We start from the raw sequence: 27,548 nt of genomic DNA on the forward strand, positions 1-27,548 counted from the left end.
TAGATAGGTCTGTCCAATTGCTAAGACTCTGCAGCATCTCTAGCTGCCCTTTCAAGTCTAGTCTAAGCCGCTGAGGAACCTAGACATCCAGTCAAACCTTAATGTTTGAGAGGAGACCGGTACGCCACTCACGTAGAGCTTCCCTTGGCCAAGTCAGCTGAATGGTACGCAGAACCTTAACGTAACGTCTATAAGTAAACCCTGCCCCGCAACTTCAGTCTGTATCACAAGTATCACCAAGTCTGTCATCAATCAGTCTCCAATAGCATTTCTAAACAACTTACTCCATACAAATCCACATAATGTCAGACCAAAACGACAAGGCACCCGTCCGCGACATGGCGGAAGACGACGCATACTTCCCTTCACCATTCTCCCTCACGCAGTACGTCACCTCAAAGACGGACTTTGACGGCGCCGACTATCCAAACAAGTACACCGGCGGCAAATGGAAGATCCTCATGATCGGCACCCAAGAGCGTTATCTCAAGATGGCAGACGGAAAGTTCTTTTCCACTGGCAACCACCCAGTTGAGATGCTTCTACCAATGTACCACCTCGACGCTGCAGGTTTCGACATTGATGTAGCCACACTCTCGGGAGATCCCGTCAAGTTCGAGATGTGGGCTTTCCCCAAAGAGGACGAGGCTGTCAAGTCAATTCACAACAAGTATAAGCAAAAGCTTCGCAGTCCGCTTAATCTTTCCGATGTGTGGGGAGACGGGTTTACTCAAGATACACCCTACATCGCAGTCTTCATTCCTGGCGGCCATGGTGTCCTCAACGGTATACCTTTTAGTAAGACAGTCGGAGACATCCTCCGCTGGGCTGATGGCAACAACCGCTTCTTCATCACCCTCTGCCATGGTCCTGCTAGTATTCTTGCCGCTGATGTTGGCAAGCCTGAGGGATCCAAGTTTATCTACGAGGGATATAGCGTTGACGTCTTCCCTGACTCACTGGACGAAGGCGCTAATATCGATATTGGCTACATTCCCGGCAAGATGGAGTGGCTGGTCGGTGATCGGCTTAAGAAGCTTGGAGTCACGCCTATCAATAAGACTATCTCGGGTGAATGCCACCGTGATCGTCTGTTGTTGACTGGTGATTCGCCGCTAGCCTCGAATAACTTGGGTAAGCTGGCGGCCAAGACGCTGTTGGAGGAGGTTAACAAATAAGGTCTATCACAAGGGCAGAGGGAAGTCATACAATCAAGAGAAAGAAAATGTACCTAGATACAAAAATGGAAATATTCTTAGTGGCCGCATCATAAATTGTACTTGTCTGTTATGAGGGCAACTTGCGGCGGCTTTTGCCGCCATCTGTCAAGATCTTGGGAGTTTCTAGCTTCCGACAGACTCGAACCCCACGGGCAGCGCGTCTAGCGGAGCACTCCGTCGGAACCATTTCTATAGTTGGGACCATATAGACTGTAATACAGGCTTTTACGATGTCTGCATAGAAACGACAAAAGTTTCTCCAGCTTGCGAACGCTGTCGCAAACGAAAGCAGGGTACGTTCCCTCGAAGTCACACCCGTTCGATCGCTGATCAATGAGCAATGTGATACAGAGAGGCCTCGTGTACATTATGTTCATGCAGCTGCTCAATGTATCCCACGCGATCCAGCTCCGCCCTCAACCGAACGTACTGATAGCAGTAATAACAAGGAGGATTTGAATGTTTAACTTTACCAGGCTAGACCTTTTTTATATGAACAGCTGTATGATTCTTTGTTCAGAAAGCCATAATATTTGCCCATTGCTCATGTGAAATAAAGTGATCTTAGTACATGATTCGGATGTCAGTAACGCTAATTGGCTAACCCTCGTCAAAGCTTTACTTCTTCTCCGACGATTTAGTAAGCTAGACTGCGTTTCTCATAGTCTTTGGCATTACGTACATCTAAATAAGATTCCAGTTGTAATTCCAATACCTCACGAGGTTCGATACGAGATATCGCCTGGTAACTCGTACCTTGATGTATCGGATAACTCATGCTTGGCAGTATCCGGTAACTCAAACTTGGCCGTGTCTGATAGCTCGGACTTCCCAGTGTCCTGCAATTCAGGTGGCTGATGCCCCTCGGCAGGAACTGTGGTTCGGCGCCTATTCTTGAGGAAGAACCACATAGCAACAACAAGGGCTATCACTCCAATGCCCACTCCGACACCAATACCGACTTGGACTCCAGTTGCCAGGCCTGGGCCTGAAGAGGGCTTAGCTGACTTCTCGTCAGTAGCAGTTTCGGTCTCTTTTTCCCTAGGGCTTCTGTCCGTGTCTGGCGGAGTGTATTTGACGTTGGTTGCGGTCGTTAACGATGGCATCTTGGCATTGCTCCATATTCCCCTCTTGTCTTTGTGTAACTCTACAACGTCGGATTTACCTGTATAGTATACCCACATCTCATCAGAATCTGGAGGAGAGGCGGTAGCTAGTCGCCCAAACTCATGATCGGCTTCAGGCCATATTCTTGCTCCTGGATGGGTTTGCTTCTTCCAACCGTCGTCAGCTCCCAGATACTCGTGTAACGAGGTATCTTCACCAATATAGAACAAGGACAATTCATTGTTTGAGTTGGCTGTGAGACTAAGGTTGGCGAAGTTTCCGGTTAAATACAGTAATGGCGGTCCTGTTTTCCCTATAAAGAAATCCGTTTTCGGGTCACTATTGTTTGTAACCGTCGACTCATGAAAGGCTTCCGGGAACTGCTCTGTAGGTTTTGTGTTAGCGGCTGTACTGTATGATTTGGCTTTCAATACTTACTTATACTCCATTTGTCTTTGCTATCATTGTTGAAGCGGGCCACATTAAGATTTACTTCAGTATGAGCCCAGACTATAGAAGAATTGGTGCTTCCTGTGTAGACAGCAGCCATAGCTGTGCCCCTTGACCGGTATCGCGATACTGGACCACTGTATTGCCAATCTGTCCCATTTTTGGACGACAAGAGATTTACCAATCGGCCCTCGTCATGGTAATGAAGTCGAAAGCCTGACCCTCCTACCTTGACAATCGCAAGCTCAGTCTCTTTGTATACTGAAGGTGTGCCAGCTAATTCAGACACGACGTTATCACTTTGTGCGTCGAACGTATAGTTGCCAGTCTTGTTATCGCATTTAAATAATGCATTCATGATTGAGTTGTCAATTCCCTGGTAGAAAACAGAGGCCTATTATGTCAATCAAGAATCCCCAAAGCTTATGGGCGGTGAAACAACTTACTATTGGCGTATTAAGGTCGTTGTCCCACCATCCTGTGACTGCGAGCGGCGTCGAAAACTTTGGCTGACTCTTGAAGGCTATGTTCTCTTTAATGGGAAATATGTTCGCTTTATCTGGTGAAAATGCTGCCGACGTATTGCTGTTGCAAGAGCTATGTAGGATATCCCCAGATTTGGGATCTTGGTATGCAAAGTGTGGTGTAGTAAAACCATCAGGCGACAGAGTCCACCATGCGGCCAAGCCTACCACCGGTTCAATTAACAGACAAGCAAAGCTTAGCAGTAACACAAGCAGTGAGCGAGGCATGGTGGTTGATGAGACAGAGGAGAAGATGACTTGCAGGTTTTTACAGAGTGTCCTGGCAGACCCAAGATAAAGGAAAGGGCTTGACCAACACGCTTAACCCTTGATAGGGGCAGAAACACTTTCAAGTCCATCATTGGTTGCTGTTGACAGGGCTAATGGTGTTCTTGGAAGGGCTGAAAGAATCCATGTAGCTTGACAAAGGCCCTGAAACATAACCCTGTACTCTCTAGAAATCTGAAATTCTGATCTGAGATGTGCAACAGTAAGAGGTCAGTTAGTATTGACCTTGGTCATGGGAAATTGAGAGTTGGTTAAAAGGAACGTACAAAGAGCAAAACGGAATTTTTAAGAAAAGTACTCAATATCTATAGTGCCTACCAAAACAAAACAAAAATAAAGAGCAGACGCTCGGCCATCTCAAACCTCTTCATGCACTGTGGTGGACCCCAATATCAAATAATGAGCCAACATGGTTGCAATGAGACGCGGCGTAGCACAGTTGCCAAGACACGGCACAGGGTGACTACCAACTGAATTAGATATTTTATGAGCAATAAGCAGAGAACGCGAGATTGAACAACTTTATCATAATAGTGAAAGCAGCCTGGTAGGGTATCAGAGTTCGCAGCAACAGCGATCTATGATAATTGACTTTGATCATAAATAAATATATATACAACTGTAATGCACATTGCCCAGATTATTTCCACATTCATTAGATTTAGATCTGCAAGTCCATTAGAACAAATTCATCATGGTAACCATCACAAAGACCATAAGACCAGCCACTCCAAAACGCTCCCCCACCCCAGCAGCATTGGTCTCCCCCTCCCCCGTGTTCTTCTTCTCAGCAGGTTGACGCACCTTTGTCAAAGTAATGTTAAAAGCAGGACTCTTGACAGCCTCACTAACACCATCCTCACCCTCAACGAACACAAACAAATCCAAGGGGAGGTAGTTGTACACCATACGATCCTGTTGGAACCACGTCTGGCATGTACCATCCTCGAAGAACAAATCCTTCTCAAACTTGGTATCAGTGTTGGAGTCGGTCCTGTCGAAGACGGCGCGCCAGGCTGTTTCGCCCTTTTTGGCGAGGTTGCTGGGATACATGCGGGCGTCGACGTAGGGAGTTTTCGTAGAAGCGCCTGACTCAAGGGCGTTGAAGTTGTAGTTTCCGATGTTGTTGAGGACGTCGAAGCCGCGCATCTGCCAGCTCTTGATCTTGAAACCAGGTCCACTGTCTTGAGTGAAAGCAATGGTTGAGTTGGTCTCCTTGTCTTCGTATGTTCCAGCAAAAGTATCCTTTGCTTCATCTCGACCAACTTTTTCGATAGCGGGAAGGAGATTTTGAATAACGGCGCTGAGAATCGTGCTTGTTACGTAGGGGTTTGCGCTGGCTTCAAGACCGCCAGACATGATGGAGATGACAATATCGTAGTCGGGAATGAGGACGGTCTGAGAGTGGTAGAGACCCAAGTCACCACTCTTGGTGTAAATGTCGATGAGGCGGCCGTCGGAGGTGATGTTGTCGCTTCGAAGAATCTCCCAAGGTCCACCGACTTGATAGCCCCAAGAGGCAGTGTTGGCCTCGGGCTTCATCCACTTGCGGGTCTCAGCTGGAGAGAGGAACTTGTTGTTGAGGATACCTTCAGCGAGGAGAAGCATGTCAGATACAGATGAGAACATGCCACCAGCACTAAACCTGTTAGTCAGAACATAAATCTTCAGTGCTAGAACTTACGAGTCAAAGACGGCCAGTGTAGAGTTCCATGTAGGTTCCTTCTCAGGGATGAAAAGATCCTTTGTAGGGGGAGTCTTATCGACATAGGTACTCTTCATGCCTACAACATCAAGAATATCTCGCTTAATGATGTCCTCAAAAGGCATGTCTTCAGCAGCCTCAAGGACAAGACCAAGAAGAGCATGGCCTACGTTTGAGTAGACGGGGTTGGTGAAAGGAGCGTAGACAGGAGGTCGAAGGTTAACCTGCTCGAGAAGGTCTTCTCTAGTGCAAGGAATCGTGCCGGGGAGACCAGAGCAGCTGGGACCTTTGCCTTTGGGAATATCAGGCAGACCGAATGGTGCCCAGGGTTTGGCGCCGACAATTGCCAGATCTTGTGCCACTGTCATAGAGTTAATACAATGAGCATGCATTTGGTGAAGTAACGAAACTTACTGTCAACTCCAACACCCGAGAGGTGGCTAGCAAGCGACCCAACAGTGATATCCTCCCACTTCAGCGACAGAATATCATCATCACCAGCCGTTTTGTTAAGCTCAGGAAGATACTTCAAAACAGAAGCCTGCAAGTCAATCTTCTCATTCACACGCGCCGCCAGAGCCGTAAACAGCTTCGAACCACTCGCAATGCGAAAAACAGTATCTTCGTCAACCTTATCCGAACCTTCACCTGGGTTAGGCGGGGTGAAGTGGTAGGTAAACAAAGGATCCTCCTCGTGAATTGACTTGACACCGATGGATAAACCAGAGTTGTTAAATTGAGAAGCTATTTCGGCTTCGAGGCCGGTTTTGAGTGCTGCTGCAGCTTTTTGAACGAGGGGACTTTCGCCTGGTGCTTGAGGTGGTGGAAAGACGGCGCCGAGAGGGGGACATGCTTTGGCGTCGACGAGGGTGAGAGCACCTGCAGCCACAGCTGCGATTTTAGAGAGAGAAGGCATGGAATTTGCAGAAATGGATGAGGTAAAGATGGAACTGTGAGTAGAGAGAAAGGTGGTGTGTTGATTGATATTCGAGCTGCACATTGACTTATATACACAGCATCATTAGTTGAAGGATCAATTGCAATATTATCACTAATCCATCTCGAGCCATGAATGTCTAAGTTAGTCCAGGAACATCTTTCCTAGTGCCTTTCATTTTACTCAGCCTCGATATGTTTAATGCTAAAACATAGTGTCAGTAAAACAGCCTAGAGTTGGCTTTAATCTCGGACACTGTAATGCGAGAATCACTTGGCGTTAGGTTCTTAGTGTCCGAGGATTCAAGTCCGAGTGAACCAATCGGATAGTTTTCAAAGGATCCAGGATGGATTTAGCGCTGTCATATCGCTAACTTCAGTGGGTACTTAGGGAGTGGAGAAGTGTAAGGCTGAGACGCCGTGGTATCAGTCAATCATCCACTGGGCGGTTGAAAGCCGTTGAAGCCTTGTGCTATAATTGATGTTTTATTTGTTTCTACTGTGATGGGATGTCAAGGTTACTTTAGAGTTATGCCATGGGTATAAGCATACTTGGAACCTGAATCTCCTCTACGAAATGTATCTTCAACTGTGGAGACATTACCATCAGTCAACGGTTGCTCTACCTCTGTAACGGTTACCGATTGACAACTCGTGGGAGACATATCGTGAGGAATACAATTATTTCTCAACTCTATCTTAACGCTGATCTTTTGCCTGGTATCATTATTAATATCAGTACCATACAGGCTGAGCATCCTCATTCCTTTCTTTAGCTGCTGCGCCACGATCCTTCCCCCAAATAACCCAATCAACTCACCAGCACTGCCAGATCAGCCCCACGGCTGTGTCCCCTCTGCCGATCCCTACTAAACTACACTGCAGCTACAGCACAGATAAAATCACATATCAATCATCCACCCACCTCCCACTAACCAGCATCCTCTCATTCCTTCAGGCTCGGACTTTTGATCTCGGACTTTTTCTTCATCTTTGTCAGCCCTAGAAGAAACTAACAACTAGTTCCTACCAAACCATGTACTCGGTCCCATCACAGTCACCGCCCAAACCCTCGGGTCGCAAGGGGAGCAAAAAAGTGCGGACTGGCTGCATTACCTGCAAGTTCGTCTTCTCAGCTCTTTCAGCTCAGACACGTACTAATAACGACGCAGAATTCGTAAAGTGAAATGCGATGGTACATCTTTCTCAATTGATTCCCCGGGTCTTCTAGAATTAACAGCCTTGCAGAAGCCAAGCCTTATTGTCTACGATGTATCAAGACAGGTCGTCAATGCGATGGCTACCGTCCATCCCCCAACTCTTCACCAGAGCCCATGTCTCTCAGCCCATCACAGGGCTTTGAGTCCCCTCAAGAAGTCCATGCCTTTGATCATTACCGTCTCCGTACCGCCAAGATTCTCTCCGGTGCCATAGACGCGAGCTTCTGGGGCGGTGTGGTTCTCAAGATGAGTACCTCGGAACCAGCAGTGCGACACGCCATTCTCGCTATTAGCAGTCTACACGAAGCTGTAGAAACAAGAAGCAGAACAAACCGTGAAGTCGACACACGCTTTGCCTTTCGCGAGTACGGAAACGCGATTACCTCACTACGAAATTGGGGCCAGAGAAATGATCCTTCTCTTGTACCCCTCCTTGTCTGCGTCTTGTTCATCTGCGTTGAGTTTCTTATTGATCGCGACACAGCTGCGCAAATGCACATTTGTCAAGGCCGACAAATTCTCTCCACTCTAAGCGATGGTCGCTCACCGTCCATGGAGATGATCAAGCATGTTCTCGTGCCCATCTACGCTCGCCTCAGTCTTTCGAGTTTTCTCTTCGGCAGTCGTCCCGCGCCTATTCCAGCACATCTACGAAGCTGGACAGACATGCCCGTCATGTTTAGCAGTCTTGAAGAAGCGCGATACGCTTTGTATCTCATGCTTGACGATACATTGCAGTTCACATTTGCTGCTCGTGGTATTATATTCGATCCAAATACAGATCCCCAAGAGATTGTCCGCTTCCAGCATGAGCAACAACGACTTTTGTCGCAGCTAAATCGATGGCACGCTGCTTTTACCGTCATCACATCAATGACACCACATTCACCAGCTTTGGAAAACTCGCTCAATGTCATCCGAATCTACCACCAGTCCACTCTAATCTACATCTCCATCGCTTTGGATACAGGCGAGATGTGCTACGACAACTACACATCCAATTTCGCAGCCATCATATCACTGGCATCTACAATCCTCAACTCAACACCCGCCAACTCCAAACTAGAACCCTTCAGCTTCGAAACAGAGATTATTCCTCCCGTTTACTGGACCGCCATCAAATGTCGCCATCCCCTCCTCCGTCGCGCCGCCCTCAAACTTCTCACACGAGACCAAATGCGCAATCGCAGAGAAAACCTCTGGCACGCCCGCGAAGCATCCGTCATCGCAGCCCGAAGTATCGAAATAGAAGAATCCGACTTTGACACCACATCCATAGATCCAGATCTGACGATGGGTAGTCCAAGGAATATACCAAGTCCCAGCACACTTAGCGAAATGTCCGCTGAAGCAGAAGCCATATACGAGCTCCTCGTCAGCAAAGACATCAAGATAAAAATTGACACGTCCAAGCCTCCGAGTCTACCTGCACCCCCGGTATCGTTTAGCGACCCAACACCCGAAGAGTTTTTATCTGGGTCGCCGTTCAGTCTCGCGTCCAGCGGGTCGTCACCTGCTCCTGGACAAGAGACCACGACACCTGCTTCGGTGACTGACAGTTTACCGCTGCTTGATGTCCCTGCGCTAAAAACAACTGGTCTTGAACCGCCGTTTAATATTCCGGATGGTCGACGTATCAAGAATGCGATTTTTGGACCTGCTGAGATGGAGGGGATACTTGTCACGTTTTTCAGAAATCCTGATCCGGGAGAGAAGCAGTGGAAGGTTACAAGGGAGTTTTTGAGGTTTTGATGGATAAATGATAGTATATGATGCATGATACACGATATACCCAGAAAGTTTATAGACTTTGATTGTTGATGTACTCCGTCATTAATGTCATGTTGGTGATCCGCCTCTCATTCCTCCCCTGTCAAGATTGAATGACCGGAACAACGAGACTACCGTCACATGATGACAAGACGCATATCAGATATTTACTTTCTACTTTTCAATTATTCCTGCGTATTTTCGCTTATATACTGTGTATAGAAATGAGTTTCTACGTACTCTCATGAGTCCATCACTTTGATGTATTTGTTCACAGGGAGCTTACCCTGCACCAGCTGGTAACACCGACATTTCGTCACTACTTGAGCTACAGTCATATGCTTGTAAGCATTTATGGATATTTGAGTCACCGAGACTGTTAAGAATCTAAGAATGAGCGGATGCGATGGCTGTGGCAATTATTACGAATTGTACGTTTCTTCAGGGTATTAGAAGAATTGGCCGATAGAAGCATAAGGGATAAAATTTATAGATTATTTATGCTACTTAGATCTGACATCTTGGGCTGTTTACTTCTGTAGCAAATCTTTCTGCTATCCAGTAGCGTTTTCACCCATCATGACAGCAAAGAAACACTCAACCATGGACGGAGAAGTTGCTGCCAATGTGATAAAAAAAAACTCGTCCAATCTTTTATTCTTTGTTTTCTTGCTAATAAATGTCTGTTCCCAATAGTTGGCACTTAATGTCGTGATTTGGTTATTGAGTTACGTTGCGTCTCATAACAACCGTTGGCCCATTTGATCGCAGTGTACCACTGTATGCAGCTACCATGAGGTTCAAACGACCAGTTACCATCACCATCGAACATCATTTCGAGACTGCCACTTACATTTGAGCCGCTGAAACGCGCAGCTTTCAGTCCTTCATCCGACCAGCGCGCTTTCTTTCCTTCCTTCCTTCGACCACAATGCTTTCCTTCCTTGACCAGCGTGCTTTCCTTCCTTTCCAAACAGTAATGAGCACCTCATAAATTTTGTCCCCGCCCTCAGTTATGATTTTCCTTTCTTCTTCTTCTTCAACTCGATCTAGTACGCTTCCAAGAGACTGCTATCACGATCCCCAACAATGATCTCCTTCCTCACCGTTGCAAGATACGCAGCCCCACTGCTAGCAAGCGTCCTTATCGGACGGATCGGTTGATTGGTGCGACGGTACTTTGGCCTGACAAACGTCGTTTGTGAGTAATCCAGTCTCTCTTCACTGCCCTTCTCCTTTCAGTATCACTAACATCTAACAGCCCGAGACGACCCTGCCTATCGGTGGGAAATGGGCCTTTGTGTCGCATCAGGCGCGATCTGCGCCTACGTTTACCTTCGGGTTGACATGGTTTTCCGTGGGCCACCCGACAGTCACGTCTAAAGATGTGACGCAGGGTGTTCCCTGATGACTGTAATGGTCTGACGGGCAGGTTGGGCATCAGCCTGCAGTTGCTGTGATCCGCTATGATCGGCCTGGCCTGGCTTGAAAATCGAGTTGAGATCAGTTGGCGCGTACTCTCGTTTCGGGATTGACGATTGAGTACTGTGTTCTGCACAACGTTCTTCGGAGCGAAGGGCAGCCTAAAACCGGTGAGAGACTGTAATGGTCTCCACTGGATCTCTCTTTTCACTTTCTTGTTCGCATCTGGGGATCTGTTCGCATCTGGGGATCTGTTCGCATCTGGGGATCTGTTCGCATCTGGGGATCTGTTCGCATCTGGGGATCTGTTCGCATCTGGGGATCTGTTCGCATCTGGGGATCTGTTCGCATCCGGGGGTTGTGATTTGAGAGAATGGTTCGCGTCTGGGGGTTCGCATCGGGGGTCGGCTCGAATCTGGGGTTGGCTCGCATCTGGGGTGTTGGTTTGTGACTTGATTCGCATCCGGGGGCTTGTTCCAGATGGATAATCTGTGAACGTTTTCTTTTCTCACTGTGTTCATGGCATAGCTGCGATGGCATGGAGAGGAGATCTCTGTGGACTAAGCCTCGACCTTGAAACCTACACTGGCTTCTCTCTAGTCTGTTTTTTGTTTCCTTGACCAACGACTACACAACTCCTCCATAACCATCTCCACGATGGAAATCACCCCTATTCACAGCCAGGGCCATTCAATCCACATTAGTACCGAATAAAGGAACCAAGAAACTAGTAATCTCAAAAGCGTTTTGTAGTTCCATTCTCCAACACATAACTCAAAGAGTTCCTTGCAGTAATGGATGCGAGCAGCATCATCATCGCTGTACTCCCATGTCCCCCAAGCTTTGGTACTGCTGCTAGGATGGGGATATTTGATTCCCCAGAAGAGCCCAAACACTGCGAACTGCAGTCCCAATAGGATCCCTGAGACATCCGAAAGAGATACCCCGGTCTGCAGTGAGACACTGAAGATTAACAGGTGGAGTAAGACCAAGCACAATTGACATGACAATAGCCCGATAAAACGTTCAACTTCAAATTCTTGGTGTGGAGGAGGCCCCGGGGTGAAAAAACCGAAACGATCGGGAATGTGTAGGGTTTCGGACTGGATCAAGTACCATCGGTCGGCCAGGCCGAGTTTCCAGCGACTCACGAGGTGATGAGATGCTGAGGGATCGATCATGTTGAAGACTGTTGCCAATTGTTAGGCCTCTGATAGTTCGGGAAATGGTTGCTGTGCAAGTTGCTTGCTGCTACACGGTTTGGGAGGTGGTGGTGATGATGACAGGAGAAGAGGGAAACGAGCAGTAGACAGGGAAATTTATACCTGACAAGTAACTTTATGTTAGGGCTCAACAGCAGAGAAAGCTTCGGTGGCCTTGATAGGTGAATGGATGTCTATAGCTTAATTTGGGTTACTGTAATAGCGTTGGACACATTGATGTGTGGCTGAGAACTTTGAGGGGGTAGCAGAAAAGTTGGCCTACTGTCAAGGGGTAAAAAAAATAAATGGCCTAAGTAGTATGGTCTAAGTAGCATAAAATGCCCTACTAGTTTTGTCTCTTGTGCTTCCAGCGGTCAATTGTTCTGAGCCCCTAAGGGGGTCACGCAAACGGTCATTCATAAACAAAACGATGATCCTAGTTTAGCAAACACATGACTTCAATCATCATGTCGTATGTCAAGGGTATCATTATCGTGTGCTATGTAGTCTACTGCAATCCTGTTCATCAACCTCTGGCGGCCTCTCTTCTCGACTCTGCCACTAGCTTTCGCCTCTTATTCCGTTCATCCTGCTCAGCCATTACCTTTGCCGTCAGCGACGCAGCAAAAGAGTTGTTGATACCGCTGATCCTGGCATCCTCCTTCTTCGTGACATTGGACGCCTTATCCTCTTCCTTCACATCATCTCCCTTGCGCTTCTTCTTCTTTTCCGACTTGTCCTTTTTTAATGTATGTGTCAATCCCTGGCTCTTGAGATTCTCGGCCCTCTTTTCCAACCGCTCAACGTCTTCCTTTAAATGCGCAATAAGCGGAATGATGTTGTCTTGGTCGAACTCGGTGCCGCATTCGGGGCAAGTCTTCTCCTGGATCTCCTTGATCGCTATGTCCGCAAAAACATGCCCACAAGGTACCAGATAAACAGTCTTGACAGAAGTACCTAGCTCCTTCATGGAGATGGGGCATACCAGCTTGTCGCCGTCCTTGGAAACCTTGAGCTTTGCCACGTCGCGCAATGACTTGATACCTAGACTAGCGGGTGTGATGTCGGCAGGTTCGTCAGATGGCATAAGACCATTTAGGATTGCTTCGTAGTTGTACAGACGACCGCGCCAGTCGGAGACAAGGGTATCGAGATCGAGAGGTTCGCCACTGAGCGCACAGTGGGACCAAGCATGAGCGAGAGCTTCAAGAGTAGTTGCTTTTAGTTCGGAAGTCGTGGGAGCGCGCGCGGCATTCTTGACAAGCTCGTGGCGCTTGGGGATGGAGCCGCCGTCGTTACCCATGATTGTTGATCGCGATGGGGTCGATCAAGTTGTGACAAAGGTGGATAGCAAACAGTGAAGAGGCGGTGCGTTCGGTAGTATTGTCGACGCAGCGAATCAGGAATCACAATGACTATTACCGGCGAGTCGGAGTGTTGGAGTATGTATGGTGAGATGATCAAAGGTGGATAAAGTTAGGAATTGCTGCTGCGCTGAGGCGATTCCTAAGTCAGATGAAAGATGCTTATCGATAAGAATCATTTGGCACTAAGCAAGCTCAAAGTAGATGTACCGTGTGTAGTCATCAGACACTGTGATATCCCGCTTGTTTCGGCATGACCCCTCACAATCAGCACTGTAAGGGGACTTTAGCAACGCTCCACTGCTCGCCCGCCAATTCCTAAACATTCATCACCAATGACCTCCGCCCGACCCAAGCTCATCAACCTCCAACTCGACCTCCTCACCGGTGCTATGCGCCTTTCCTAATATCTTCTTTCCGTTGCGCCTTTTTGGGGGTATTATTTATTCTACAGGACTGAACTCTGGTATTCACCTATTAATAAATCAGTCGCTTCCCAAACAAACGACACGTCCACGGCCGCGCGCTTGGGCTCGAGCTCGATCCGAACTCCCCACTCCTACCTCGAAACTCTCTTCGACTTCCTGCCCTCGGGCTCTCGATATCGAGGTACATGCGATCTTGATTGAATCTATATCAGTGCCGCGACGGCAAAATGGCACAAGCACAACAGATCGCCTTGGAGCGGCTGGAGCAAGTCTCCCGCGGCCTCAAGTCAAAGTATGTTCCACCATGGCAACGGTGACGAGAGCAGACGAACAATCCTAACATCTCCGCAGGGTCAGCGACGATGTTCGAAAACGATCCGCCGTGCAGCTTCGCGAACTCGTAGTTATCTGCCATCGAGACCTCAGCCCCGAATTGTTTCAGTCTTTTTACAATGCAGTCAACAACAAGATTACACAACTCATCACACATGGAAGCGACTCGTCCGAGCGACTCGGCGGTATCTACGCCCTAGATGCGCTCATTGACTTTGAGGGTGTCGACGTCGCCGTTAAATACACACGTTTCATCCAGAATCTTAAGACGATCCTACGTGGAAAGGACATCAACCCTATGCAACCGGCCGCAATCGCGCTTGGAAAATTATGTCGACCTGGCGGATCGATGATATCAGAGTTAGTCGATTCAGAGGTTAACACCGCTCTCGAATGGCTACAGAACGACCGCGTAGAAGAGCGACGATACAGCGCCGTCCTTGTCCTGCGTGAGTTGGCTCGCAGCGCCCCGACCCTCATGTATCAATACATTCCGACAATCTTCGACTGGATCTGGATAGGACTCAGAGACTCTCGACAGCTTATCCGAGCGACATCCGCGGAAACAGTTAGCGCCTGCTTCCGAATCCTTCGCGAACGAGACCAAGAAATGAAGCAGCGATGGATGAGCAACATTTACAACGAAGCGAAGCAGGGTCTCAAGGTCAACACCGTCGAATCTATCCATGGTTCATTACTCGTCTTGAAGGAGCTTCTCGAGCAGGGAGCCATGTACATGCAGGAGCATTACCAACAAGCGTGTGATATTGTCTTCAAGCACAAGGATCACAGAGACCCGACCATTAGAAAGACAGTGGTCCTTTTAATCCCTGACCTTGCCAGTTATTCTCCCGCCGATTTCGCGCACACATGGCTACACAAGTTTATGGTGTACTTGTCGGGTATGCTTAAGAAGGACAAGGAACGAAATGATGCGTTCCTGGCAATCGGTAACATTGCCAACTCGGTCAAGAGCGCCATTGCTCCCTATCTCGACGGTGTTTTGATCTACGTCCGCGAAGGTCTCAGCGTGCAGTCACGAAAGAGAGGGTCAGTCGACCCAGTATTTGACTGTATCAGTCGCCTTGCCGTGGCTGTAGGCCAGACGCTCAGCAAGTACATGGAGGCACTCTTGGATCCCATCTTTGCATGCGACCTTACACCCAAACTTACACAAGCCCTTGTTGATATGGCTTTCTACATCCCTCCGGTCAAGCCCACAATCCAAGAACGATTACTCGATATGCTCAGTGTGGTGCTCTGCGGCGAACCCTTCAAGCCTCTTGGTGCACCTCACCCAAACACTCTCACCTCCGTCCCAATTATTCCCAAGGACGCTAAGGATCCTCTAGCTTACGAGCATCGCAGGGCCGAGGTCAAGCTGGCGCTCAACACTCTTGGTAGCTTCGATTTCTCGGGCCATGTTCTGAACGAGTTTGTCCGAGATGTAGCAATCAAGTACGTCGAGGATGAAGACCCAGAAATCCGAGAGGCGGCCGCTTTGACATGCTGCCAACTCTACGTCCGCGATCCCATTGTCAACCAGACCAGTTATCATGCACTCCAGGTAGTCGGCGATGTTATAGAGAAACTTCTCACTGTCGGAGTCTCAGATCCTGAACCAAACATAAGAAGGACGGTCCTGGCTGCTCTCGATGAACGATTCGATCGACACTTAGCTAAGGCCGAGAACATTCGTATTCTGTTCTTCGCGCTCAACGACGAGGTCTTTTCTATTAGAGAAGTCGCCATCTCTATCATTGGCCGCTTGGCCAGATACAACCCAGCCTACGTTATTCCTTCGCTGCGAAAGACACTCATCCAGATGCTCACCGAACTGGAGTTCTCCGACGTGGCCCGCAACAAGGAAGAAAGCGCTAAGCTATTGAGTCTTTTGGTTCAAAATGCGCAATCTCTCATCAAGCCATATGTCGAGCCCATGATTTCAGTCCTCTTGCCCAAAGCGAAAGACCCCAACCCGTCCGTGGCTGCAACTATCCTCAAGGCGATCGGTGAGCTTGCGACCGTTGGTGGTGAGGATATGATGCCATACAAGGACCGATTGATGCCCCTCATTCTTGACGCGCTACAGGATCAGAGCTCTAATGCGAAGAGAGAAGCCGCTTTGCACGCATTGGGACAACTTGCGAGTAACTCTGGATACGTTATTCTACCATATATTGAGTATCCTCAACTTCTAGAAATCTTGCAGAGCATCATCAGAACCGAAGGACAACGGGTCCCATTGCGACAGGAAACCATCAAGCTTATGGGTATTCTGGGTGCGCTCGATCCTTACAAACACCAGGTGAGTGTTCGATGAAGAATGGCCAGGCAACAACTAACATCAACTCAGGCTGAAGAACGAACTCCCGATTCGCGAAATGGCGAGGCTACTCAATTGACCGATATCTCTCTCATGATGACTGGCCTGACACCTTCGAACAAGGAGTACTTCCCTACCGTTGTCATCAATGCCCTTCTCCAAATCTTGAAGGATTCATCCCTCGTTCAGCACCATGCCGCTGTGATTGAGGCGATTATGAACATCTTCCGCACTCTGGGCTTGGAATGTGTGTCTTTCCTTGACCGAATTATCCCGGCTTTCCTTCAAGTCATTCGATCAGCTACCTCCACACGTCTCGAATCTTACTTCAACCAATTGGCTACTCTCGTGAGCATTGTCCGACAACACATCCGAAACTACCTGCCTTCCATTGTTGAGATCCTTCAAGAATACTGGCACACCTCTCCGTCACTACAGACTACCATCCTGTCGCTCGTTGAGGCCATCTCTAGGTCGCTTGAGGGTGAATTCAAGATCTACCTGGCTGGTCTATTGCCGCTGATGCTTGGTGTCTTGGACAAGGATAACTCTGTGAAGCGTACGCCGTCTGAGAGGGTCATGCATGCTTTCTTGGTGTTTGGTGCCAGTGCAGAAGAGTACATGCACCTCATCATCCCAGTTATTGTTCGCACATTCGAGAAACAAGGCCAGCCTACATTTATCAGAAAGCAGGCCATCGACACCATTGGCAAGATCTCCCGACAAGTCAACCTTAATGACTACGCGGCAAAGATCATCCATCCTCTCACACGTGTGTTGGATATGGGCGAGCCTGTGCTACGAACTGCCGCTCTTGATACCCTGTGCGCTCTCATCCAGCAATTAGGTAAAGACTACCTGCACTTCATGGGCACCGTCAACAAGACCATCAACCAGCATCAGATCCAGCACTCCAACTACGAGCTTCTTGTGAGCAAGCTCCAGAAGGGAGAAGTTCTACCCCAAGATCTGAGCTCGGGGGCCGGTTTCGGTGATGGAGCCGACGAGGCCACCTTTGCGGATCAAGGTACAAAGAAGTTGGAAATGAACGCCATTCACCTCAAGGCCGCCTGGGATACCAAGGGCAAGTCGACGAAGGAGGATTGGCAAGAGTGGCTGCGACGATTCAGTACTACTCTGCTTACAGAGTCACCAAACCACGCCCTCCGAGCTTGTGCCAGTCTTGCCAGTGTGTACCTTCCTCTTGCTCGTGAGCTATTCAACTCGGCGTTTGTCTCCTGCTGGAGTGAACTGTACGAGCAGTTCCAAGACGAGCTCATCCAGAACATTGAGAGCGCCATCAAGTCCGAGAACGTTCCACCCGATCTGTTGGGTCTCCTACTTAACCTCGCCGAATTCATGGAGCATGACGATAAGGCGTTGCCGATTGACATCCGAGTCCTGGGTAGGGAGGCTGCTCGTTGTCACGCGTACGCAAAGGCTTTGCATTACAAGGAACTTGAGTTCCTTCAAGATCAGAGCAGTGGTGCTGTCGAGGCTCTAATCGTTATCAACAATCAACTCCAGCAGTCCGATGCTGCCATTGGTATTCTTCGCAAAGCTCAATTGTATAAGGAAGGCATTCAGCTTCGAGAAACCTGGTTCGAGAAGTTGGAGCGATGGGAGGAAGCTCTTGCGTTCTACAACAAGCGTGAGGAGGAAGTACCCGAGGATCAAGCAATTCCTGTTGACATCGTCATGGGAAAGATGCGTTGTTTGCATGCTTTGGGAGAGTGGGAGGCATTGGCGTCATTGACTGGCAGCACTTGGGCCAACTCGACACCAGAAGTCCAGAGGATGATCGCGCCTTTGGCCACAGCTGCTGCCTGGGGTCTCAACAAATGGGATTCTATGGACAACTACCTCTCGTCGCTCAAGAGGTACTCACCTGATCGCTCATTCTTTGGTGCAATTCTTGCCCTCCACCGAAACCAGTTCCGCGAGGCCATAGCTTGTGTCACGCAGGCTCGTGAAGGTCTGGATACAGAGTTGAGTGCACTGGTCAGCGAGTCGTACAACCGAGCGTACCAAGTCGTCGTTCGCGTCCAAATGCTTGCCGAGTTGGAAGAACTCATTGTGTATAAGCAATGCGATGAGAAGAAACAAGCTATTATGAGACGAACATGGGAGACTCGACTCAAGGGTTGTCAAAGGAACGTCGAGGTTTGGCAGCGTATGCTAAGGCTGCGTGCTATAGTGATTGCACCAACTGAGAACATGCACATGTGGATCAAATTCGCCAACCTTTGTCGCAAGTCTGGTCGAATGGGTCTCGCAGAAAAGTCACTCAAACAACTCATCGGAACCGACGCCCCTCTGGAGTCTATGATACCCTACTGGAACGATCAGCGACAACCCGGACCCGGTTCTAGGGGCGCGCCGGCTCCACAAGTCATCTACGCTGTACTCAAGTACCAATGGGAGACTGGACAACAAGCTGTCAATCGAACCAACATCCCCGAGAAGACACTGTACTGCTTGAGCAAGTTTACTAATGATTCTGCGCAGAGACTGGATCTTGCCAAGGCCCAGCTCAATGCTCAAGCGGGTAGTGAAGTCAACATCACAGGCGATTACGGCTTCCAGAACCCAATGGATCCTACTCTCATGAGCCCTCAGACTCAGCGAGCGCTGTATGACCAAACGGTCCTCTTAGCCAAGTGCTATTTGAGACAGGGAGAGTGGCTAATTGCGCTCAACAAGGACGACTGGCAATACACCCAGGTCCAAGACATCCTCACCTCTTACTCACAGGCGACCAAGTACAACCCCCGTTGGTACAAGGCCTGGCATGCTTGGGCGCTAGCAAACTTTGAGATCGTGCAGACTCTCACAGCCCAGAACGAGGGACACTTGTCAAGGGCGGACCAATCCATGGTGATTGACCATGTTGTGCCAGCTGTCAATGGCTTCTTCAAGTCCATCGCGTTGTCTGAGGGAAGCTCGCTGCAGGACACTCTTCGTCTGCTTACTCTCTGGTTCACTCATGGAGGTAGTGCGGATGTCACTTCAGCAGTGACAGACGGCTTTGCTAACGTCAGCGTCGACACCTGGCTTGAGGTCATTCCCCAATTGATTGCGCGAATCAACCAACCGAACAAGCGCGTTCAGCAATCGGTGCATAACTTGCTTGCCGATGTCGGACGAGCTCATCCACAAGCTTTGGTGTATCCTCTTACTGTCGCCATGAAGTCCTGGCAGAACACAAGACGATCTCGTTCCGCAGCTCAAATTATGGACAGCATGCGACAGCATAGCGCAAACTTGGTCGCTCAGGCAGACATTGTCAGCCACGAACTCATTCGCGTGGCCGTCTTGTGGCATGAACTTTGGCACGAGGGACTGGAAGAAGCTTCGCGTTTGTACTTTGGTGACCACAACATTGAAGGCATGTTTGCAACTCTGGAGCCTTTGCACGAGCTTCTTGAGCGTGGACCTGAGACTCTTCGTGAGATCTCATTCGCGCAAGCATTTGGTCGAGACCTTAAGGAGGCTCAAGACTGGTGCCGGCAATACGAGACAAGTCAAGACGTCAATGACCTGAACCAGGCATGGGATCTCTACTACCAGGTGTTCCGTAGAATCAGCAGGCAGCTTCCTCAGGTTACTACTCTGGAGCTGACGTACTGCTCGCCCAAATTGCTCAACGCAAAGAACCTCGACCTTGCTGTGCCTGGAACATACAAGAGTGGACAACCTATTGTGCAGATCATGTCTTTCGACACGACATTTAGTGTCATCAATTCTAAGCAGCGCCCGCGAAAGCTCAATGTTAACGGCAGCGACGGAAAGTCGTACGCCTTCCTTCTCAAGGGTCACGAAGATATTCGTCAAGATGAGAGAGTCATGCAGCTGTTTGGCCTCTGCAACACCCTCCTCTCGCATGACTCGGAATGCTTCAAGCGACATCTCAACATCCAGCGCTACCCAGCCATTCCTCTATCGCAGAACAGCGGTCTACTCGGATGGGTTCCCAACAGTGACACTCTCCACGTCCTTATTAGGGAATACCGCGAGAGCCGCAAGATTCTTCTCAACATTGAGCATCGCATCATGCTTCAGATGGCGCCTGATTACGACAATCTTACCCTGATGCAAAAGGTAGAAGTCTTTGGTTACGCGCTGGATAATACCACCGGTCAGGATCTTTACCGTGTATTATGGCTCAAGTCCAAGTCTTCCGAAGCTTGGCTCGAGAGACGAACGAACTACACTCGCTCGCTGGGTGTTATGTCCATGGTGGGATACATTCTTGGATTGGGTGATCGTCATCCGTCTAACTTGATGCTTGACCGTGTCACTGGAAAGATTATCCACATCGATTTTGGTGATTGTTTCGAGGTGGCGATGAAGCGTGAAAAGTACCCTGAGCGGGTTCCTTTCCGTTTGACACGAATGTTGACTTATGCCATGGAGGTCAGCAATATCGAGGGTAGCTTCAGAATCACATGTGAGAATGTGATGAGGGTATTGAGAGATAACAAGGAAAGCGTCATGGCTGTTCTTGAAGCTGTAAGTTTACGCCATCTACTCATTTGCTACAATCACTAACACTCACCAGTTCATCCACGACCCTCTCCTCACATGGCGTCTAACAAACGCCCCCTCCCCAGCAGGCCCCAACTTCCGCAACGACAGAGACACAGCAATGCCCGTCCCCGGCGGCGTCCGCGCCCGTCGCCAATCCATCCTCGACAGCGACGTAGCACCCTCTGAACTTCTCAACGCCCCCGAACCATCCATCCAAACGCGCGCGCGCGCTCGAACAAACAGTTCAGCCGGTGTCCCCGAGACCAACGGCGGCGCACCAGAAGTCGAAAGCCAAAACGCTCGAGCTGTCGAAGTCCTGGATCGCGTACAGCAGAAACTCACAGGTCGTGATTTTAAGAATAACGAAGAGCTGGATGTTATCAACCAGGTTAATAAACTCATCATGGAGGCGACGAAACTGGAGAATCTGTGTCAGCATTATATCGGATGGTGTAGTTTCTGGTAGACAGACTGCGTGTGCACCATACATTGACAGCGATGAGGGGAGGGGGGTAGGATTGCTTATTATTTTACTTTCCTTCATAGAAGTGTGCGGGAGTTTGGGGCAAAGGCGGTTTCTTTTCAATGTGATGATATCAGGACATGTGTAGTGCAGTAGTATATCATTTGTCCAGATGTAATTTGTACGAGTATTAAGTACGGATGAACATCGACTCGGAGTAGCATTTTGAACATCTCCTGCAATGTGAATTGGGACGTGACTGCACGACAGATAATGAGTACCTTACAAGATCCCCAATCGACATCAGATCATCCCACAGGATACATAATACCCGACCGTAAAAACGGCACATCGAAGCCAACCACACTCCCTTCCTGATCAACATACACCAGGACTCTGTCCAATGGCTCACCACCATAATGAACCCAATCCTGAATCGTCCATCCGACGCAATTCATCTGTTCGATCATGGCCCCTGGTAGATTTGTCTGATACCCTGTGGCAAGTTCTGGCCAAAGATGCCATACCTCTCTCATAACAGACTTACCCTCAAACGTCGTTACATCGCGAAGGCCGCTAGGAAAGACTCGAATCTTTGGTCCAATCTCTGGAAGAAAGTCACCCAATGTAAAACCCCATATATCCACGAGTGAAGAAACGACGTCTGTGCTGTTGCGACGTAGGGAAGTTAATACCATTGAGTCCCCATCTTGTCTCAACTCTGCTTCAACAATACCATCTTCTCCCTCATTCATATACAATCCTTCATATTTCCTCGCTTGTACTCTTGATATTTGATCAGCAGCATCTATAAATGTAGAAAGCACAGCATCAGCGAGAATAGGCGCTGCGTTCATTGGTCCTGCTGTGAGAACGATAGTCGCTAGACCGTAGTCGTCTACGAAGCTTAGTTGACTCCTGTAGTTTTGCGCACCGCCTGTTTTGCTGTAGACAGTAACCGTATGGGGATTGTTTGGTGTGAGATTTGGTAAGCGCAGAATCTCCCATGGCATACCGCTCATGGTGTACGCATTTCCTGCAAAGGCTGTGGGCTTGAGCCAGCCGTTCATCTCAGCAGACGTTAAGTCCAACGTTCTTGAAAGAAGAGCGTGAGAAAAGATGGAAAAATATGATATAAAGGATACGAGACCGCCTGCTCTGGTAATCTTTAGACGCGTGCATTGAGTTGGAGGGTTGGAGGGTTGTACTTACGGGGTGTTTACCCCATAATCTGAGCCCCAGTTACTATCACCAGGGGGAATGACTGCTTTGCTATCATTCCCAGGCGATGCAAAGGTACTGTTCATATTCAATGGATCTGTTACTATCTCTTGTAGTAGCCGTTCAAAGGCCTTGCCTGTATATTCTTCTAGGGCCATGCCGACGAGGACGAAGGCCATGTTGGAATAGGCAGGTCTTTCGTTTGGTGTAGTCTGAGGATACGAACTCTTCATCCCATTAATAACATCTGTTATTTTTCATTACCATAGGGATCTGGTCTACTTAATTGCATACCTTGACAGGTGCAGGCCCTGTTGAGAGTCGCGACACCACATGGCGGATACTCATCATCTTCAGTTGGCGGCAGACCGTATTCTTGAAAGACTTGTTTAAGGAAGTAAAACTCAGAGAATCCATCTATGAATGAATCAGTACAGCAGCACTTGTATCAGAACAGATACTCACAATTCGCAGGCACGCCGCCCAAATACGAAGCCAACATCCTCAAACTCACATCCTTCCACGACTCCCCAAGCGCAGGTAGAAACTTAGTAACAGACACATCCAAATCCACATCACTCTTCAAAAGCACATAAGTAGTAAACACCTTGGATATCGAACCGACAAGATACTGCGAATCGCGATTGATCGTTTTGGTCCCTCTTGTATTGGCAGTTGCAAGATGATGGTATTCCCAAATTGGTATGTCGCTGTCTATGCTTACTACAGCGAGAGAGAATGATACGTTGTTTGTTGCCCAGCCTGCTTTGATGGAACCAGATACAGCTGTGTTGAGGGTTTTTGTCAAGTTGACTGTTGAGGCTTTGAAGATGGGGGATGTGGTGAGGGATGTTGGTTTGGGGAGAATAGGACCTTCGGGATGGCATTTGAGATGCGCTTGGGCTGTGAGGGAGAGAGCGATGATGGTTAGGTAGTAAAATATCATGATTAGAATTAGGAAAATGAAGATTTAGGGTATCTTTATCTTTTCATTTCTGTCTAGATTGAACCTCTTATAAATACCTAAATGTTTGAGTCAATTGCTGAACCAACTTGTTCTTGAGACGAGAATGCGAAATACGATCAATTCAGGCCAATGGGTATCTATCGATTGGTCTCAATTGGGATCTTGAACTATAGATCTGAAGATCTGCATGGCACTTATAGTTGGCGTGGCACGCTAAGGCAAGGTCGAATGCGAGATACGATGCCAAGATGTCAATTTCTGCTACCTGACCAGACTTCTTAGCCTGTTTATTTGCATCACAATGTTCATACACATGACTTCATGCTCCCATTACACTCTAACAAGTGTTCAACTATTCCTTGCCTGCGCCAATAGGTTGTCTCCAAGCTCGATAACAACAAAAGAGAAAGCTTATTAGAGCCCAATAACGTCTACCCTTACTCCGCAAATATCGTTGATCCATCAAAAGGGTCTCCCTTTCCACACTCGGTATTGTCAAATGGTACTGTTTCATAGCCACCAGTCAAAAGATTGATAAACACAGAAGTGCCATCTAGTACACTGTCTGCCCTATCAAACGAAATCTGCCTGTAATCCTCAATAACGCCATTCTGTACACCTGTTGTTGCACCCGAGCCCTCGTCGGCTGTAGTGTAGTATGAGAACCTGAAGATTTGTGGAAAGTTCTTGTAAAAGGTGGCGGTAAAATGGAACAAACTCCTGTCGGTGTCGTCTCTAGGGAAATTATACCTTCCGACAACCCACTCGAAAGTAGCCTGTGTGCCGTGCTGGCCGTCAAAGACTTCATATACAATTACATTCAGGCGATTCCTGTACAGAAATAAGTCGTCCCAGTAAGGACAGACGGCTATCGGTGGAAGTCTTAAGCTCGGAAGCTCTCCATTGGTGTATGTACTGGCACCGTTATTGGAGGCCACAGATATTACGCCATTTTCACTGACATAGACGGTGCTCTGACCGCTGCCAGCAACATCAAATGGCAATACAACGGCCTCAACAGCGTCATCAAGGCTAACAGAATTACCAATAACCGGTGTTGGGTTCAGCAGAGCTACTGTTGTCAGTACCATGACACTATCACAGTCTGTAGTTGTTGTAGCTATAGTGGTTGTAGTTTCCTCGGCAGCAGTTGTGGTATCAAGCTGCGTAGAAGTCCCAGACTCTTCAGACAATGTCGTTGTTGAGATGGAAGTAGTAGTCTCTTCAGGAAGGGGGCCTGTGGCTGCACTATCTGTAGAGAAGACACTAGAGAAAAGAGGTTCAAGTGATGACTCAGAAGTCGAAGAGACATCTGCAGATATTGTGGCAACAGTAGAGTCTGTCGAAGAAGTTGGAAGCAATGGGGCAGACTGAGATGCAATTGTGCTTATTGTTGATGAAGTCAAGGAAAGGGGAGATGTAAATAAAGAAGATTGCGAGGAAAGGTCTGTGGATGACGAGTCTGTAGTGACGATTGCTGCTTCGTTTGTGGTGACTGTCAATCGTGTTTCCGTCGCGACAGTGGGACTGTCGCTGGAGCGTGATATATCCGTGGGCTCGGCAAGTATATTTGATGTCGGCTCTTGAGGTCCAAGTGACACAGACGAGCTACCTACATCTGTCGACGCGGTGACCGTGAATTGAGTCGCGTCGCCGCTGATTGAGCTCGATTGATCGCGCCCGGGTATTTCGCCATTTAGACATTGTTCAACTGCTGAGAGTTAGCACCAGGTCTTTGAAGGATAATTGATCCTTGACTTGCCAGTATAGACCTGAAGCAAAACAGGGTCGCATCCTGGAGGACGTGACCCAAACGTGATGTACACTTGCCCGCTATCATCCTGACAGAAGCCAGTACTGGGTAACAAGCTGCTGGTAAACACAAGGCTCCCATTCACGTTGGCGAACTTTCTTGTAGTTGCACCATCGGGCGGCGTGCCATCGCTACCAAATGGTTTATAGGGCTCGCCGCCGTAGTAGACCGGGTTCCCATTATCCAAGAGTTGTCCGTCTGCAAGTTGGAAGATATCGGCATCGGTGCAGATGTCCACTGGGTTGACTCCATTGACGAAACCTCCAGGGATATCTCTCTTAACCAGTCTCCGTCTCTCATTGACAGTATCTGGTACAATGAAGAGGATAACGGTCTGGCTTGTTACTTCAGCCTCAGAGCTTGTCGTAGAGACATCGCTCGAGATAGCTCTAGTAGGAGAGACAATGTCAGTGAACTCTGTTGGGATAGCAAAGTCTGACGAGGTAAATAGAGCGGCAGTAGAGTCCAGGTCCTGGAGGACAGTCGAAGACTCTCGGTCTGCTGGAAATGTAGACAGGGGAACAGCAGACGTGGATCTGTTGGTGAAATATGGAGGGAGAATTCCTCGCGTTGTAGGAAGGACTGGTACTGGGCCAGCGGTCTCAACGTCTACAGCAGCAAGATAGGCTGAAAGGTACGTATAACAAATGACACCATTATCCTCAGACTCGTCGATGAGCTTTAGACCAGTAGCAACCCGGACTGCGCTCACGAAAGCGAGAAAGGACTGCCATTTCATGGTGACAAGATGGAGAGTAGAAGCTTGGATGGGTAGCAAAACATGGGATCGGCAACTGCATTTGAGGACTAGAAGGATGATATCCCACCAACAATCCCCGTATGGAACTCTGGTAAATTATTTTGTTATTTCCACAAGCTTTGAAGTGAAGCCACCAACAGTTCACATGTTTATTAACAGGCGCTACGCTTTAGAAGAATGTCTCAGGGTGATAATTACCTGCAGGGCAGAGCATTGTCTCAGTCCAGCTCCTACCAGGCATGCCGATACTGCACTCTGAGTTCATGTAGGGATGTTCGCAGTCAAACGGATGCGAACAATTGGTCAAAACATAGAAGACAATCAAGCCAAGCGAGGAAACGCCAATAGCTCGGGGCATGGCGTTGTCGTCTGCCAAAACAGACCCGGAGTCGCTTTGTGTACTTATTTCCATCATAGCCTTATGAGTAAACAGTTTCCCAACTTGGTCGGGTGCATATTTTGCAATCTAGTTGTAATTCGTGTCGCACCGTTCGACAATTACCCTTGCACTGACAAGCGTGAGAACAATTGGTCCGTTTCTTGGTAGGTGTATTAGCTCAGGAGTTGAGACTGCCAAAAAAAATGAAGGCGTGGACAAAAGTTGTTGGTTCGAGATGAGAAAGACATGGACAGAAGATGGCCTGGAATGGCATTCAAGATGTTCTCAGGGACCAAAAGAAAGTATTTTAAATACAGAATGGTTAGTATGCCGTTTGAAGATAACGAAGACACAGGGCATGTCATGCCCATTCAGGGTCCTCACTGCAAGCTGTAACCAGCTTGCCATACACTGGTTGAGACGGCCGCATAATTATTAATAAAGTCAGGTCGGTGCTGTGTCGATATCCATTCGTTCGATAATCGGCCTGAATGGGCCGCCTTGCCTGGAGTGTAACATGTCGGCAGGTGAGGGCATAAGTCGCCCTGTAGTGGTTCTATAAGAACAAACAACTCTACCACTATGATTCAATCGATCGACACTTACAGGGAACCCAGAGGCCAATATATGACAGCCTTCAATCTGTACTAGAACCATGCCAGGCCGCAGGTGTGGACAGGGTCCTGAAGATTGCTCACTCTCCATTCCAAGGTGCTATATTTGGAGACGCGATGGGCCTCGGGAAGTTGAACTTCGGTTGACGGTCATTCCCGGGCCGAATGCAACCTTCAAATCAAAATACCCACAAAGAGCCCTTTCAAAGCAGGCTGCCTTAATCATTCTAATCCCAAGAACTAGAAGCCGGGTTTCTGGGCCTCAATATGTCCCCGAATGCCTGCCGTACAATGGGTCTTATGTCTCTGACAAGACCCCCTTCCCCCCTCCCCCGAGGGGGAGGGGGTTGAGGAAGTCATTGCAACGAGGAAATGCCGCGTCAAAAGATTGGTTGTGGTAAGATTCTTGCTGGATGAGAAGCCAGCGCAGTCTCGGTAGTTCTTCCATCAAGTTCAGTGAAGATGGCAAATTGGAAACTTGCAAGCGACGCTGGGCCGGTTCTTGG

The 27,548-nt window shown here is 48.5% G+C and overlaps 10 protein-coding genes across 10 annotated transcripts; 3 read left to right on the forward strand and 7 right to left on the reverse strand.

The window, feature by feature from the left end:
* Positions 1-37: 37 nt before the first annotated feature.
* EDB82DRAFT_121626 (class I glutamine amidotransferase-like protein) lies at positions 38-1,280 on the forward strand. The gene is made up of 2 exons (XM_025732963.2): positions 38-119; positions 173-1,280. The coding sequence occupies exon 2, from the start codon at positions 303-305 to the stop codon at positions 1,176-1,178; it is 876 nt and encodes a 291-aa protein (XP_025583917.1). The 5' UTR covers positions 38-119; positions 173-302; the 3' UTR covers positions 1,179-1,280.
* Positions 1,281-1,936: 656 nt separating this feature from the next.
* On the reverse strand, positions 1,937-3,529 carry EDB82DRAFT_473624 (uncharacterized protein; the record flags this gene model as incomplete). The annotated part of the gene is made up of 3 exons (XM_025732964.2): positions 1,937-2,712; positions 2,766-3,171; positions 3,224-3,529. 3 exons carry the CDS (start codon positions 3,527-3,529, stop codon positions 1,937-1,939), a joined length of 1,488 nt encoding a protein of 495 aa, XP_025583918.2.
* A 632-nt stretch (positions 3,530-4,161) lies between these two features.
* On the reverse strand, positions 4,162-6,210 carry EDB82DRAFT_553643 (beta-lactamase/transpeptidase-like protein; the record flags this gene model as incomplete). The annotated part of the gene is made up of 3 exons (XM_065609618.1): positions 4,162-5,228; positions 5,274-5,655; positions 5,709-6,210. 3 exons carry the CDS (start codon positions 6,208-6,210, stop codon positions 4,268-4,270), a joined length of 1,845 nt encoding a protein of 614 aa, XP_065464448.1. The 3' UTR covers positions 4,162-4,267.
* Positions 6,211-7,140: 930 nt separating this feature from the next.
* EDB82DRAFT_494512 (uncharacterized protein) lies at positions 7,141-9,320 on the forward strand. The gene is made up of 3 exons (XM_025732967.2): positions 7,141-7,352; positions 7,403-7,425; positions 7,479-9,320. Exons 1-3 carry the CDS (start codon positions 7,267-7,269, stop codon positions 9,200-9,202), a joined length of 1,833 nt encoding a protein of 610 aa, XP_025583920.1. The 5' UTR covers positions 7,141-7,266; the 3' UTR covers positions 9,203-9,320.
* Positions 9,321-10,646: 1,326 nt separating this feature from the next.
* EDB82DRAFT_553656 (uncharacterized protein) lies at positions 10,647-11,182 on the reverse strand (the record flags this gene model as incomplete). The annotated part of the gene is made up of 1 exon (XM_065609619.1): positions 10,647-11,182. A coding segment is annotated over exon 1 (459 nt), but the record flags the coding sequence as incomplete, so codon positions are not given.
* On the reverse strand, positions 11,065-12,120 carry EDB82DRAFT_494515 (uncharacterized protein). The gene is made up of 2 exons (XM_025732969.2): positions 11,968-12,120; positions 11,065-11,831 (listed from the first exon to the last, which is right to left on the reverse strand). Exon 2 carries the CDS (start codon positions 11,821-11,823, stop codon positions 11,317-11,319), a length of 507 nt encoding a protein of 168 aa, XP_025583922.1. The 5' UTR covers positions 11,824-11,831; positions 11,968-12,120; the 3' UTR covers positions 11,065-11,316.
* A 180-nt stretch (positions 12,121-12,300) lies between these two features.
* Positions 12,301-13,370, reverse strand: EDB82DRAFT_494516 (Rtf2 RING-finger-domain-containing protein). The gene has a single exon (XM_025732970.2). It carries the CDS (start codon positions 13,145-13,147, stop codon positions 12,371-12,373), a length of 777 nt encoding a protein of 258 aa, XP_025583923.1. The 5' UTR covers positions 13,148-13,370; the 3' UTR covers positions 12,301-12,370.
* Positions 13,371-13,593: 223 nt separating this feature from the next.
* Positions 13,594-21,567, forward strand: EDB82DRAFT_121660 (armadillo-type protein). The gene is made up of 4 exons (XM_025732971.2): positions 13,594-13,928; positions 13,988-16,277; positions 16,326-20,807; positions 20,857-21,567. Exons 1-4 carry the CDS (start codon positions 13,864-13,866, stop codon positions 21,289-21,291), a joined length of 7,272 nt encoding a protein of 2,423 aa, XP_025583924.1. The 5' UTR covers positions 13,594-13,863; the 3' UTR covers positions 21,292-21,567.
* A 29-nt stretch (positions 21,568-21,596) lies between these two features.
* On the reverse strand, positions 21,597-23,455 carry EDB82DRAFT_459129 (beta-lactamase/transpeptidase-like protein; the record flags this gene model as incomplete). Its single annotated transcript, XM_025732972.1, has 4 exons — positions 21,597-22,446; positions 22,501-22,756; positions 22,804-22,926; positions 22,975-23,455. 4 exons carry the CDS (start codon positions 23,453-23,455, stop codon positions 21,597-21,599), a joined length of 1,710 nt encoding a protein of 569 aa, XP_025583925.1.
* Positions 23,456-23,740: 285 nt separating this feature from the next.
* On the reverse strand, positions 23,741-26,028 carry EDB82DRAFT_565991 (uncharacterized protein; the record flags this gene model as incomplete). Its single annotated transcript, XM_065609817.1, has 2 exons — positions 23,741-25,187; positions 25,239-26,028. The coding sequence occupies 2 exons, from the start codon at positions 26,026-26,028 to the stop codon at positions 23,914-23,916; spliced, it is 2,064 nt and encodes a 687-aa protein (XP_065464450.1). The 3' UTR covers positions 23,741-23,913.
* Positions 26,029-27,548: the final 1,520 nt, after the last annotated feature.

This window comes from Fusarium venenatum, assembly GCF_020744135.1.
Source record: "Fusarium venenatum strain MPI-CAGE-CH-0201 chromosome Unknown EDB82scaffold_2, whole genome shotgun sequence".
NCBI lineage: Eukaryota > Fungi > Ascomycota > Sordariomycetes > Hypocreales > Nectriaceae > Fusarium > Fusarium venenatum.

Bases quoted from the DNA above. Each gene is read 5' to 3' on its own strand.
- EDB82DRAFT_494515 (XM_025732969.2), bottom strand. From the start codon at position 11,823: ATGATCGATCCCTCAGCATCTCATCACCTCGTGAGTCGCTGGAAACTC.
- EDB82DRAFT_494512 (XM_025732967.2), top strand. From the start codon at position 7,267: ATGTACTCGGTCCCATCACAGTCACCGCCCAAACCCTCGGGTCGCAAG. The intron at 7,353-7,402 runs GTTCGTCTTCTC...ATAACGACGCAG, and splicing joins ACTGGCTGCATTACCTGCAA to AATTCGTAAAGTGAAATGCG. The intron at 7,426-7,478 runs GTACATCTTTCT...ACAGCCTTGCAG, and splicing joins TCGTAAAGTGAAATGCGATG to AAGCCAAGCCTTATTGTCTA.
- EDB82DRAFT_121660 (XM_025732971.2), top strand. From the start codon at position 13,864: ATGGCACAAGCACAACAGATCGCCTTGGAGCGGCTGGAGCAAGTCTCC. The intron at 13,929-13,987 runs GTATGTTCCACC...ACATCTCCGCAG, and splicing joins TCCCGCGGCCTCAAGTCAAA to GGTCAGCGACGATGTTCGAA. The intron at 16,278-16,325 runs GTGAGTGTTCGA...ACATCAACTCAG, and splicing joins TCGATCCTTACAAACACCAG to GCTGAAGAACGAACTCCCGA.
- EDB82DRAFT_121626 (XM_025732963.2), top strand. From the start codon at position 303: ATGTCAGACCAAAACGACAAGGCACCCGTCCGCGACATGGCGGAAGAC.
- EDB82DRAFT_494516 (XM_025732970.2), bottom strand. From the start codon at position 13,147: ATGGGTAACGACGGCGGCTCCATCCCCAAGCGCCACGAGCTTGTCAAG.